This window comes from Emydura macquarii, unplaced genomic scaffold (genome assembly GCF_026122565.2).
Source record: "Emydura macquarii macquarii isolate MOO-44397 ecotype Brisbane River unplaced genomic scaffold, CSIRO-AGI_Emac_v2 contig_1348, whole genome shotgun sequence".
NCBI classification, from domain to species: Eukaryota; Metazoa; Chordata; order Testudines; family Chelidae; genus Emydura; species Emydura macquarii.
The window spans coordinates 18,814,097-18,826,448 of record NW_027131485.1 but is presented as its reverse complement, the minus strand read 5'-3'; the positions used below and the strand labels follow the sequence as shown (position 1 = coordinate 18,826,448).

At 38.6% G+C, this 12,352-nt stretch overlaps 1 protein-coding gene across 2 annotated transcripts in view; it reads left to right on the top strand.

The window, feature by feature from the left end:
- Window positions 1-11,090, top strand: part of EMP2 (epithelial membrane protein 2) — a 34,666-nt gene extending 23,576 nt beyond the window's left edge. Inside the window, exons 1-5 of one of the 2 annotated variants that reach the window (XM_067551299.1) lie at window positions 68-164; window positions 2,830-2,940; window positions 6,200-6,290; window positions 8,381-8,527; window positions 9,553-11,090. In XM_067551299.1, the coding sequence (XP_067407400.1) occupies window positions 2,863-2,940; window positions 6,200-6,290; window positions 8,381-8,527; window positions 9,553-9,734 (498 nt within the window). In that variant the 5' untranslated portion in view covers window positions 68-164; window positions 2,830-2,862 and the 3' untranslated portion in view covers window positions 9,735-11,090. Of the gene's footprint in view, window positions 1-67; window positions 165-2,829; window positions 2,941-6,199; window positions 6,291-8,380; window positions 8,528-9,552 lie in introns of those variants that run through there. The other variant, XM_067551300.1, reaches the window with a different exon arrangement.
- The last annotated feature ends 1,262 nt before the right edge of the window (window positions 11,091-12,352 follow it).

Below are 12,352 nucleotides of genomic sequence, written 5' to 3'. Positions count from 1 at the left end.
ATTGTTAAATTCTTAGTGCATCCAGGTGCTGCATATGACAGCTGTAAATAGTTTGTACTCCCCTATCAATTAAATATACCTCACTAGCAGGGTCTGTAGATGTCTGATTCTTCGAGCATTGGGTCTTGTAAACATCTGTGCGGGTAGGGTGAATAACTTGACAGGTAACTAAAATCAGGAATAGTTTCATTATTTTCATCATAGGGGGAGCTGTTAGCCAGCAGAGAACAAGCCCAAAGGAACTTGGAATATTACTGGGTTGCTAACTTTATATGTGGTGATTTTTCTTCAAGTTCTAGTTCCTGGATTTAAGTTATTGTGAGATTCAAGCCAAATGTGGCAAACTTCACTGGCATAAAATCATTTTTTGTTAATGTTTGGGGGGTCCCTGATTGATGTGAAAGCTTCGAATTGACCATACTGACTTCTTGTGCCTTAACCAACTTAATAGTTCCACATGACCCATTCTGTGAAATGGGGAGGCTGTTTATCCATCTTTTATAAAGTATTTAAATCTGTGGCTGAAAATCTGTAAATTAAAACTGCCAACTTAGTTAAAATATTTTTTTCTAGGCTGGTAAAACTTGATTTTGCCAGGCTGATTTTAATTAGATGAAATCTTGTTCGTTTATAGAACTGTGTACAGCAGGATCGGTGATATGAATGAATGCAAAATTGCCTCATGCTGCTTTTTATACAATAATGCAATTTGTTTCTCCCCTAGTGTAGCAACTGACCTGTTGATACCTGATTAAGTTCTTGTTTGGGCACAATTTGTCCAGCAAATGAAATTTAAAAAAAAAAAAAAAAAAGGCCAGAGAGGAGTGTGTTCACTCAGTATGGAGATAAGTGGTATTGATGGTTTCAGACTATCTTTCTACAAAACTACAAGACTTATGCTCTTCAGCCCATAAAGAGTCCTATGACATTAATGGGAACAAATATGACTAGTGTCTTCAGGCAGCCTTGAGTCATATAGTAGTATAAACCTGTTGGTGAAAATTAATACACTCAAGGCTAGATGCAGAAAAGGCAAAGTTTAACAGTGAGGCTATGTCTTCACTGACGGCAGCAAATTCGCTGCCATCAGATCAACTTCTCTGGATCTACTGAGCGGTCAGTGAAAACCTGCTCAGTCGATCCAGAAATTAACATACTAAGACCGCCTTCTCAAGTGGCGTAGCGCTGTGTCGATGGGAACACGGTTCCCGTTGGCGCAGTGCAGTGAAGACAGCGCATAGAAGAGAAGCAGAGAGGTCGATGGGAGTTACGCAAGTTTTTTGCATAGCTTGCGTAACTTCGGTCAACTGCTGCCAAATCTTGGAGATAAGTGAAGACAAGCTCTGAGAGATAAGAGTGGGATTGAGAGGATTAGCCATGCAGCCCCAGTGTTGTGGTAAATTTGTAAAAAATAGACTAACAGTTAAATTAACTCTTGTTACGTGAATCCGGTCATTGAAAAGCCTCCGAAGCAAAGGAGATGGAGAAAGGTGCATACATTGTAAAGATCTTCATTTCAAACGTGCATATCGGTGCTCTCATAATGGTATATACAATAGCCCTATACTGAAATATGAAGAGCCTGCAAGAGAAAAATACAGTGCAGAACATAACTAAAATACACTCTTATTGGTAAGCATTATTAAATAGTAAGAGGAAAAAGGTAAAGGATAGCAGGCAATAATAATACAAGTTTAAATATGTTAAAGACCCTATTTTTTCCTGTATGTTTGGTGTCTGCCTATATCTCTCTTAGTAGTCCCCATCTGATTCCTGTTGAAGTCAAAGGGAGGCTGACAGGGCATCTCCTCCTGTCTTATTTTTTCGTAGGGAACGCAGGGCAATAAGATAAAAGTGGAATGGAAAGAGAATTTAAGTGACTGACCGTAAACCAGCTACAATGTGTTAGCAAAGCTACATTTTGGAGGAAAAAGTAGTAACACTAAGTCAGCAATAGACAAAAGTCCTAGTTCTAGGGGTGACTTGAACAATTTTTCTTCAAATGAAAACTAACACCTTTTTGGTATGGTATGGTATAGTATAGTTGTTATATACTATATATATGGTATAGTATAGTTGTTGTTGATAAATCTAGCAAATAATTCTGGAACTGCTTAATCTTGTCCCAGTTTGACTAGCAACTGCATCCTTTTGAATCCAGTATTTTTTCCTTCTTGGAGACTTATGGCAAAATCTTGACCCTATTGTAATCCCATTGCCAGGACTCCCATTATCTTCAGTGGGGCCAGGATCTTGCCCTGGGTATTTAAAACACTAACTTGAAGTTAAGAAAAACCTTTTCCTAAAAGTAAGGACAAGATATCTGGAGCCCCACTTCCTTGCTGGAAAGGCTCACAATAAGAAACATATATACATCTCTGGGACGTTCACTCAGCAAGGGTAGGACAATGCATCTGTCTAACTGGCATATTAAAAAACAACACTCTGATTCACTCCTTTAAAAAAAAAAAAAAAAAAAAAAAAAAAAAAAAAAAAGTTGAAACTCATTGCAACAGAAATGGACATGATGAACTCATTCACTAATCCTGTATCTCCAGTGAAATTGTTGCATTTTGCTATTCTAAACCAAGATTGAACGAAGCTACAGGTGAACCTTTTATCTTTATAAAAAGGAGTGCTCTGACTTCCTGGCTCAAAATATACAGAAGAGTAAAATTTTGCCAGGTACAGTATTTCCTTACTCTGTTCTCAACTGCTTGTGGAATAGGAATGTCTGATATAAATTTCTTCCAATCTATATTTTAAGATGTCAACTGTTCAGTTTATCAATACATAATCTAATTATATATATTCCTTGTTTTTAAACAGTTTTATCTCACGCTAAACCTTCACGGAGCAAGCATGTTGATTCTTCTGGCTTTTATTATCGTGTTTCATATAACTTCAGCAGCGCTGTTGTTCATCTCAACCATTGACAATGTAAGTTTCATTACACCTAGAAATTCTAATTCAGCACCATAGGTTTCTCCTTGTTTGCTACTGACTCAGGCTTCAGATGATGTATTTTCTAGCTGGATATTCACAGAAAAAGCAGCTTTCCAGCTTGTGATCTGAACATGATCATAATTGAAATATAAATGCACCTTTTATATAAAATAAGAAGAAGAACACTTCCTGGTCTTGGGGTCTAACCTGAACATTAAAAGTACAGTCAGATAAAAAATTAAGCCACCAACTGCTCCTCAGGCCAACCCAAAATGTAACCAACCAGCATATTCAACCTAAATAATGCCCCCTCGGCTGAAGTAATGCCCTTTTTTGTCAGATCCTTCACTTCCCAAAAGCCTGGGTAAATCCCACTTATTTCTAGGTATAGAACAAAATGTTGTAACTCAGTCTCTTCCAGCTTGGTTTTGTTTCTGCCTTTATTTCACACACTTGTTTCCTAGGGTTTGCTTTTGAGCACTTGGAAGCATTTGATAGTGTTGGGATTTAGTATGCTTGATCTAATTAACAGGGAAATTCTAGGCTTCTTGTACTTGCTCGTAAGACCTGAAACCTCCTGCTGCCACTGTGCCAGGAAGAGGCTATCCAAATCAATGCCACTGCGCTATATTCCACAGAGCAGCACTCTGTAGCAGTGCAGGCGGATGTGATTCATGGCCCTGCAATTACATGGATCTGTTGGCCAAGAACCCCATATAGAAGAAGTGTAGCAATCTACAAACACTACTGTAGCTTGGAGGCTGAAGTTGTGACTTTAAGTATTGCTGAGTTTGGGGGAGGTGATGATTCCATTGCATTCCAGCCCATGTCTCTCACACAAAGCCAATTAACTTACAATCTGTGTAGCAGGAGACTTTCAGCCTAGTAAGCTCCCAGAAAGAGGCTTATTAATACATTTATGCAAGGTGCCTAAAACGTACCAGGGGAGGCACACTAGAAGTTGAAATACATTGCAGCTTCTGCACTTGCTTGGAGTCATTCGAGCCACAAGGTTTAGAAATGCTTTGGTGTTGCTTGGAAATGTTCATTTTCCCATTACTGTCCCTTCCCAGTTACCTAAAGGAATTTTTCTCTAGCAACATCTGTGCAAGTCTGACTCTTCAGCTGGATTTTTTCTGCTGCTGCACACACTTCATCCCACTGTTGGTCTACAGTAGTTACATACTACAGTACACTCTTGCTAATAGGGCAGGTGTACACGCAGGCTTTTAGGATACTGAGAAAACAGCATGTATCACCATCTGTTTTTAACTAGCTCAGGAAAGCTGATTCATACCCAATCATCCTTTTTCAACTCTCTGCTTCTAGTTGAGTTGATCTTTCACTCCCTCCTTCTTACTTGACAAATATTGGGAGTTCTAGATATTCAACTGACTTTTTAATCACGATTGGTTCTCTCTTCTCTCGTATTGTAGATTCAAATATCTTATAAACACCTGTATTGGTGTTTATAAGATAGTTGAATCTACAAGAAGGAGATTCTCCCTTGGCGCCCCCTCCTAGCATTAGCAGAAATTTCAAGTTTATAAAAGTTTCTGTTTCTTTGATGTGGTTGCCTGTGATAGCAGCAGCCTGGATTCTGACCCAGGAGGTCCCTTCCAATCCTACAGTCCTATCTCAAGAACTCAAGCTCTATCAGTCATCTCCTTTATAAACACTTTAGGGAAATATTGACTGAAAGACAGTTAAGAAATATGTTAACCTCACTGCAAATATTATACACTAGTATCCAAGCAAATGAAACCCTAGCTATACAGAAGCATGCATTCTTGATCCTCTAGTTGGAGTTTAAAAAATAATTAAACCTGTTGGTTTGTAACCTCCTTCTCAATTTTTTCTGTCATTGCCTGAATTGGTTTTGGATGGTGCTGAATATAATAATGAAAATGTGTTCAAAATGCTACATTGAGTTCCAAAACTGCCAATTTAGTTCATCTTGAACAAAGGCCATAAAAAAACCTGATTGACAGTTTCAGATCTGCATTATCTCTGTGTCTTCCTTGAATTAATAGCCAATATTTCAGGATACTACCCAGTCTGAATTCTCCTTGTAAAGTGACTAATTCCAGAACTGCTTTTCAAACAATTTATAACATTAAGTGACTGACAATCTCATGGGGTTCTTATGGGCTATCCCAGTAGCAGACACTACTGCAGGTAATATTTAAATAGCATATTTTTCCAAGCCCGGCAGGCAGAACAAAGGCCTGGGTAACTATTTTAACTGGTCTGGATTTCCTGAGGAAATATGCTCGGCTGGACAGCTTGGAGCATTTGCGGTGTTGCTATGAAAAAGGCATTCAATCACCGCAGTACTGTTTGTATTAACAGATGAGACACCGACAATCATAATATCGCAAGTGGATCTTAATGAGTCATTAGTCGTTTCCAGTCTGATGCCATATTGTTGGAGTAATGTTGTACCAAGAGTACAGATAAATCAATATCAATTTTGCATGATGTCTGACATTAAATCAATCAGGAAATTCATGCTCAATAGGCTTCATAGGCCTATAACTTTACTTCCTTGCTCACCTGCATTACAAGAGGGTCTTATATGCTCACATAACATAGGGCTTCACCTGAATGTACAAGGAAAGGCTTCACTTCTGTATTAATGGAATGAGGGCATGAAATCTTCAACTCTGAAACGCCCAGACACCGGCATTGCTGGCTGGTGATCTCCTAGATGCAGCCATCAGCTTCTGTTCTACAGTTCTGGTAGCTGTAGCCTTGTGCTGTGTGCACTCACCTACCTTAATCTCAATATACCCACCTCACTTCTCTGTTGCCTTGTGGAGATCTACCATAGCATCCTCCCATGGCACAGATGGGTAGAAAGATTCATGCCCCTTCCCCCATGTTTCTTTATTGCAAAGTTGTTTTTATCTCATTTGCATCCCAGTGAGTAGCAACTGACCAGGTGTTCATTGCTTGGTTGCTACAAAAATGTATCTTTCCACCCTACAGATACAGACTAAACCAGGTATACTTCCCTTCCGTGTAATTTAAGTGGCTGAAGATGGGTGTTGAGAATGAGGGTCATCTCAATGATCAGTAAGCTGATACATATTGTCACCAGCGACTGCTGTTGTACACAGATGCCTACTGTGAACGAGTGCACAGTACAGCTTTTGGACACAGTTTATTTAAGCCAAAGACTCTTTATAAAACAATTTTAAGAGGTTGCCTAACCTTCCTGGTCTGAATTTTTCTTCACATTGTTTTACAGGCCTGGTGGGTCGGAAAAGACTTTTCTACAGATGTCTGGAAAGCCTGTATCAATCTCACCAACTGTACAGTCATTAATGAAAAGAATTCAGGTGAGTATTAGTAGTTACTATTAAACTGCCAGACGAGACGCTGCTTTTAAGGAGTGCCATGTAAAGGCACTATAAAATGTTGCAAGACACAAATACTTAATGTGCCCATTTCTTTGCCTCAGTTTCTCTATCTGTAAAATGGGGATGCTATTATTTCCTATCCACCCAACTAAAGAATGCCCTATTTTCTGGCATCAACAATCTCACTAGTTTGCTATGGACTAAAACAAAACTGGGTAAAAACTCTGGTCACATTGCAATGAGGGGCTTGCTGACCATTAAATGCTAAAATTAAGTTCTGGCTTTCAAATTTTAACTTGCAAGAATCTGAATAGCTAACAGTACTAACAGTTGTTACCAGAAATATTTCTGAGAAATCCAGTTTAAAGATTAACAAATCGGAACACAATCCAAAATCTTACCCAAGGGAACATCATGTACAAGTGACTAGATTATCCTATTTTAACATGACTTCACTGGGAATAAGCAATATATTTCAGTTATGAGAGAAACAGTAGTAACAATTTCTCTTCTCCCACCCTTTCATTCTTGGTATATATCCAAGAGGTGAATAATTTGACAAGTATAATTATGATAGACAGACAATACAATGATTTTCTAGCTACATGTCCGTGTAATAAAAAGTTATGAAGGCTATCAAAGAAACTTATGGCTTCCATTATGGCCTGGTTGTAGCAAGCACCTCAAATACGTGTGCGTAAACACACAAATATCCCCAAACTCTTTTCACTTCAGTTTAGAGAGAAATAGCTGGATTGATTCACAGGGTTGTGAGAAGAAAAGATTAACTAAAGGAGGGGTTTTCACTGAGTTTTGAAAGCTGGTAGGTCCATGGCCACTTACCACCTCTTGGTCTGCTGCAACTCCCTGTTCTGCATTCATAAGCCATCTCCCATTGGTTGACAGCTTCACTGTGCTGGTGGAACATAGCTGGCACTGGAGGATGTTATTTTGGAGGAAGACACTGTCTCTTTTTAATAACTGAAATCAGTTCTATGGGAGGGTTTGAGTATTGAGATAAAGGGGATGGCTACACTGCAGCTGGAGGTGTGATTGCAGCACATGTAGCTGTACATGAGCTAGAGTTAATCTAACTGATTTGGGTACTAATAGCAGTGAGCTAGTTGCCCGAGTACCTATCCAGGCTCCCTGGCAGGCCTGTACTTGGGCGGCCAGTCTGCGCTGCAGCTCATGTGGCCGTAGGCTTGCTGCTATTAGCACCTGAGCTAGATTAAAACTAGCTCAGAATGTCTACATCTGCTGCAGCCGCCTCTCGAGTTGCAGCGTAGACATATCCCTTCCCTTCAGCTGTACTCTGTATTATAGGTCCATGCTGTAGAAAGCAGAATAGCAGTCCATTCACATTGCCCTGTGTTACAATAGCCCGTCTGCTTAGCTTTTAATGGCAACCAAGCTGTACTGTCCACTCTTCCTTCTTTTAAAAAAAGGCAACCAGAGAAATATTAGCACAGGAATCCTGAAACGCCTGACCCCAGGTGCTTTCTAAATGACAGCACTGCTGGAATCCAGGCTTTAACTAAACATATTCCTGAATGTGGATAAAGCTTACACGACTATATTCTCTGACTACCTTCGTAGAACATACCAGAAGCATCTGAGGGAAAGGAAGGGCTGGGCTTGGAGCTTCCCCAACCAGTCACACTACACCTTCCCCTTTGTGAGTTGTGTTTGCAGAGCTAGCAGAAACTGTTAAAAAGCTGCCTTTAATGGGAGAGCAGTAATAGATCCTAAGATGAGAAAGGACCATTGGGCTCATCCAGTCTGACTTCCCCAATAGACCATAGAACTTCCCCAATGTAATTTCTACACTACATCTTTTAGAAAAGTCAGTCAGAGGGGAAGGGTGATTGGAAGTGGGAAGGTGGCACATAGGGAATGCCTTAAACAGGAAGGGAAATCTGCAAGGAGGAGGGTAGCCAGCAAGTCCCATTAAGAACAGGGAGAGCAGACAACAGTTGGGAATGGGTAAAGGTTGGTGCTGTCCGTGGAAGCTGCTGGCGAGGAAGCAGCATTTACAATAAACCTGCTTTTTTTTTTTTTTTTCACAGAATATCAGTCTGTGCAGGCTATTCAGGCCACCATGATCCTGTCTACTATTCTGTGTTGTGTTGCATTTCTGACTTTCATTCTTCAACTCTTCCGCCTAAAGCAAGGAGAAAGATTTGTGTTAACGTCTACTATCCAGCTGCTGTCATGTAAGTAGTTCTTTGACATGTCTCACTTCAATGACCCTTACACATTAAAAATGGGAAATGGGGTTCAAAATGGAGCAATGTACAACAAAAAGAAACAGAAAAATGTTGGGCATAATTGGTAAGTTTGTACAGATGAAACAAAAGTGCAGGATTGATACTAAACTGCCCAGTCCAGTTAGCCTCAAATACGGGCTAAAATTTTGTGTTACTAACCAAATAGTTAATTAAAAAGCAGATGATTTTATCCATGCTCTGATGTATATCCTGTTTAGAATTTTGAAGGAAAAACTTTGATAAATCTCTTGAATGTACTAACTTAGGATATTTCCAGGCATCTGAGCAGTTCTAAACTTGTACTTGATGAAAGTACAAGTGAATATATCTGCCTGCAAAGTTTGGAAAGTTATTCACATATGTTCCTATTTCCCTTCAAACCAACATGGTACCTCACAGAATTGGGCAAATAAACTGATTTTATTTATTTTTTAGGGGGGGGTCTCAATTTTGAAAAGTTGAACTTTATTTTGGACTGATTTGAATTTTTTTTCAAAACTTCCAGCAAATTGAAAGGTTGGAAAAAACCTTACTGTGTCAAACTAAACATGTTAGATTTCTAGCTTAACACTCCACTTGAAAAATAATTTTAAAAAGTTTAAGCTAACTATTCTGATTTTGACTTTTTTCTCTTTAAATAGTCAAAATCAGAATAATCTACAAAACACTTCAGTATTACAGCATCTCTATTTTTTTGCCAAAATTTTTTTGGTTGAAAAACTTTATCCAGCTCCCCTGACAGCACTTCAGTAACTTGACTATTTAAACCTCACTTAAGAATATTTGGGAACCCTGAAGCACTCTAAATTCAGTATGCGTATGAAGAGTAACTCTTTACAAAGATCAGCATCTGGGCAGGGGACCAATAGAGTGATTTGAAGAACTCCATACTGTGTGCCTGTTAATCTTTTTAAAAGATTTAAAGCAGTTATACAAAGCTGTTAAGTTTTAATGCTTTCTTTCTCCTCCAGGTTTCTGTGTTATGATTGCAGCCTCCATTTACACAAATAAGCATGAAGATCTGCACAGGAATGATGGATATGAGTTTATTTCTAATGGCCAATATGGATATTCCTTCATCTTAGCCTGGATTGCATTTGCTTTCACTCTGATCAGCGGTGTCATGTACCTAGTATTAAGGAAACGTAAATAAATGTCAGCATCTACTTATTTCTGTCATTGCAGTACAGAAACAGAATTCCAGTAACCATTCTGTATATAATCATTTGTGGTTTTGTAGTAAAGGTATTGTTTCTCTAAAAATGTACTGTGTTCTTGGTATGAAAGATTTATGAAAAAATGCAAGTTTTTCTGGAACACTTTGCCAGCTGGGGTCAAAGGTCTGAACAAGCCAAGGTCAAATTAGATGTCATTTTGTATGTTTCACAATTTTAAACGGCTGTCACTAAACCAGGCATTAACAAGAGTTTGATCCTGCCTGTTAAGGGTTCACACCATATATAGGGTAAAAGATACATATGTAGTGTATTACATTGTTAGCAATGTGCTAACTATATTAGAAGTCAAAATCTAGCTGCTTGGGGATAAGCATGGGAAAAGAATAAGACAGAGTACATCACTTGAAAACCATTAGGAGAGCTATCAGAACAAGGGATCTGTATTCCTGTTTATAACTCTACAATAAATATCAACCTTTTATTAAAACCCCTTGCTTTGAAAAAGTAAACCAATATTTTTGTACACTGGAGTATGGACTAAAAGTATTTAAACGTAGCATTTTAGAGTTTGGCATACTTAAGGTTTTTTTTATGCCCACTACCTTTGGACCAACACTAGAAGTAGAAAAGGAAAGTTAGTAGGTTTTGAACAGGCTTGTAAGTTGTTGCACGTAAGCCCGATCAGCTAATGCTAAGTAGCATAGCTCCACTAAAGTCAGAGCTACACCAATCATAGCTGTTGAATAGCTGACCCACATATCTTTAGTGAGATCACACTTGATTAGTCACAAGGCAGGAGTGTATGCAACTAAGTGAACTCTCTCTACCTTGGGTCTTGCTCTCTACCTATGTTTCCTACAGTGGTAGTATTTAAATATTAATTTCAGGGGAGAGGGCAGAAAACCTGCTGGCTTACTCTACCTGTTCTGTAAGAGAGAAACTAGCCTTTAACTGCTAGTCTCTTATTGGCATTATTCCCCTTCTACATGTGTCCTAACTAGTAAAGTTACCAACTAACACTCCTTGAGTTTGTAAAAGGTTTCAGCTCCCCAAATCTTAATTCTGATAAATGAATAATTAGGTACACAAAGAATAGAATGTGTGCAGTACATAAACCGATGTGCTATAAGGAAAGTGCTAAAGCAGACCTCACCCCCAGCAGTTGGTATTGTGGCTTACATTTCTAGTACTGAACTGTAAAATGATCTAACGAAATTATAAAGCAAGTGGTTGGCCCAAAGCTATTTATGGCTAACAGTCCAATACTTTTATAAAAATTCATACATTACAGTATAGATACTAATTTTACCACTGACTGGCGACTTGACAGATACTACAATTACTTATGTTAAATCATTTTGCCTGGGTCATTTTATAGTTTGAATATTTAAATATGTAAGATACAGCATGTTTATGTATGCAGGTATGGAGATATATGCATGATTTCCTAATGAAAGCCTTGACCCTCTAAGGCAGATGGTATATGCTGGAGGAGTAAATATAGCCATCTTGATGCTGCCATATTTTAGTTAGACCAAGTGTGAATCTCGGGTACACTGAAAGAAAATGCCAAGAAAAGTTTGAACTATGGCTTATGACAGAACAACCATGGTTTTAGGACAGTTATTCTTTTTACCTACTCTGCCTTGAAAATATCTATTTTCTATGTTTTATATATTCTGAAATTGTATGTGAAAATAAAGCAGAAACTACTGTACTGTAACAGCAACCTTGATAGATTTGATAGCCCTTACCTTGCCTTAAAGCTCTGGATCCATTTAAACATTGTGTGTGAGTATTTCTGTGCAAGTAAGTAAAAATTAACAAGCTCTTTACTTCCCCTGTGAGATCCTCATTAAGATGATATAAATTAAAACAAGATGGTAATTCTTTTGGGGCAGTAGCAAGAAGTATTATGTTTGATAAGGTAGCTTTTTCTTAGCTGCTTCCAGTCACTCAGACAACTATGCAGCTGGAACAGGCTCCACTTTAATCAAAGTAAAATGACTCTGATGGCATAAAAACTTAAGGTTTTGGCTGAGTGTTTAAACTAGGAGGTAAGGGAAAGATGACAAGCCAAAGAGCACCGAATTAAGACAGAAAACAGATCAAGGATGTAGGTAATACAAAAATCTGCATCCAGTGAAAGGAAGGACCCAAAATATAAGCCAGGATGGGAAAAGATCACAAGAAGGGTGTGGGCCGTCAGCAAAGACTAAGGAGGCAAATGAGAACAGGCACCTGTTAAAAAGTGAAAGTGAGGTCTATGTACATATGCAAAAAACTTAAAAGCAACATTAAAATGCTTGGCAATAGCAAAGGGCTTTTGTGCAACAAACTACTGAAACCTGAAAAAATCAGTGGGGCTAGGACTTATCTTCTATAATAGTTCATGGTCAAGATTATGCTAAATAGGCAGCTGAACAGCACATTAAAAAGATCAAATAGAATCCAATGAGAAGCAGTGAGTGGATGGTACCACACAGCTGAATATGTATGTAAATGAAGCTGCAGCCAGAATGTAAATGTATTAGGAGGGCTACACTAATAGCTTTTGACTCAAAAGGATGAGCACAGAATACTCAGTGGCCAA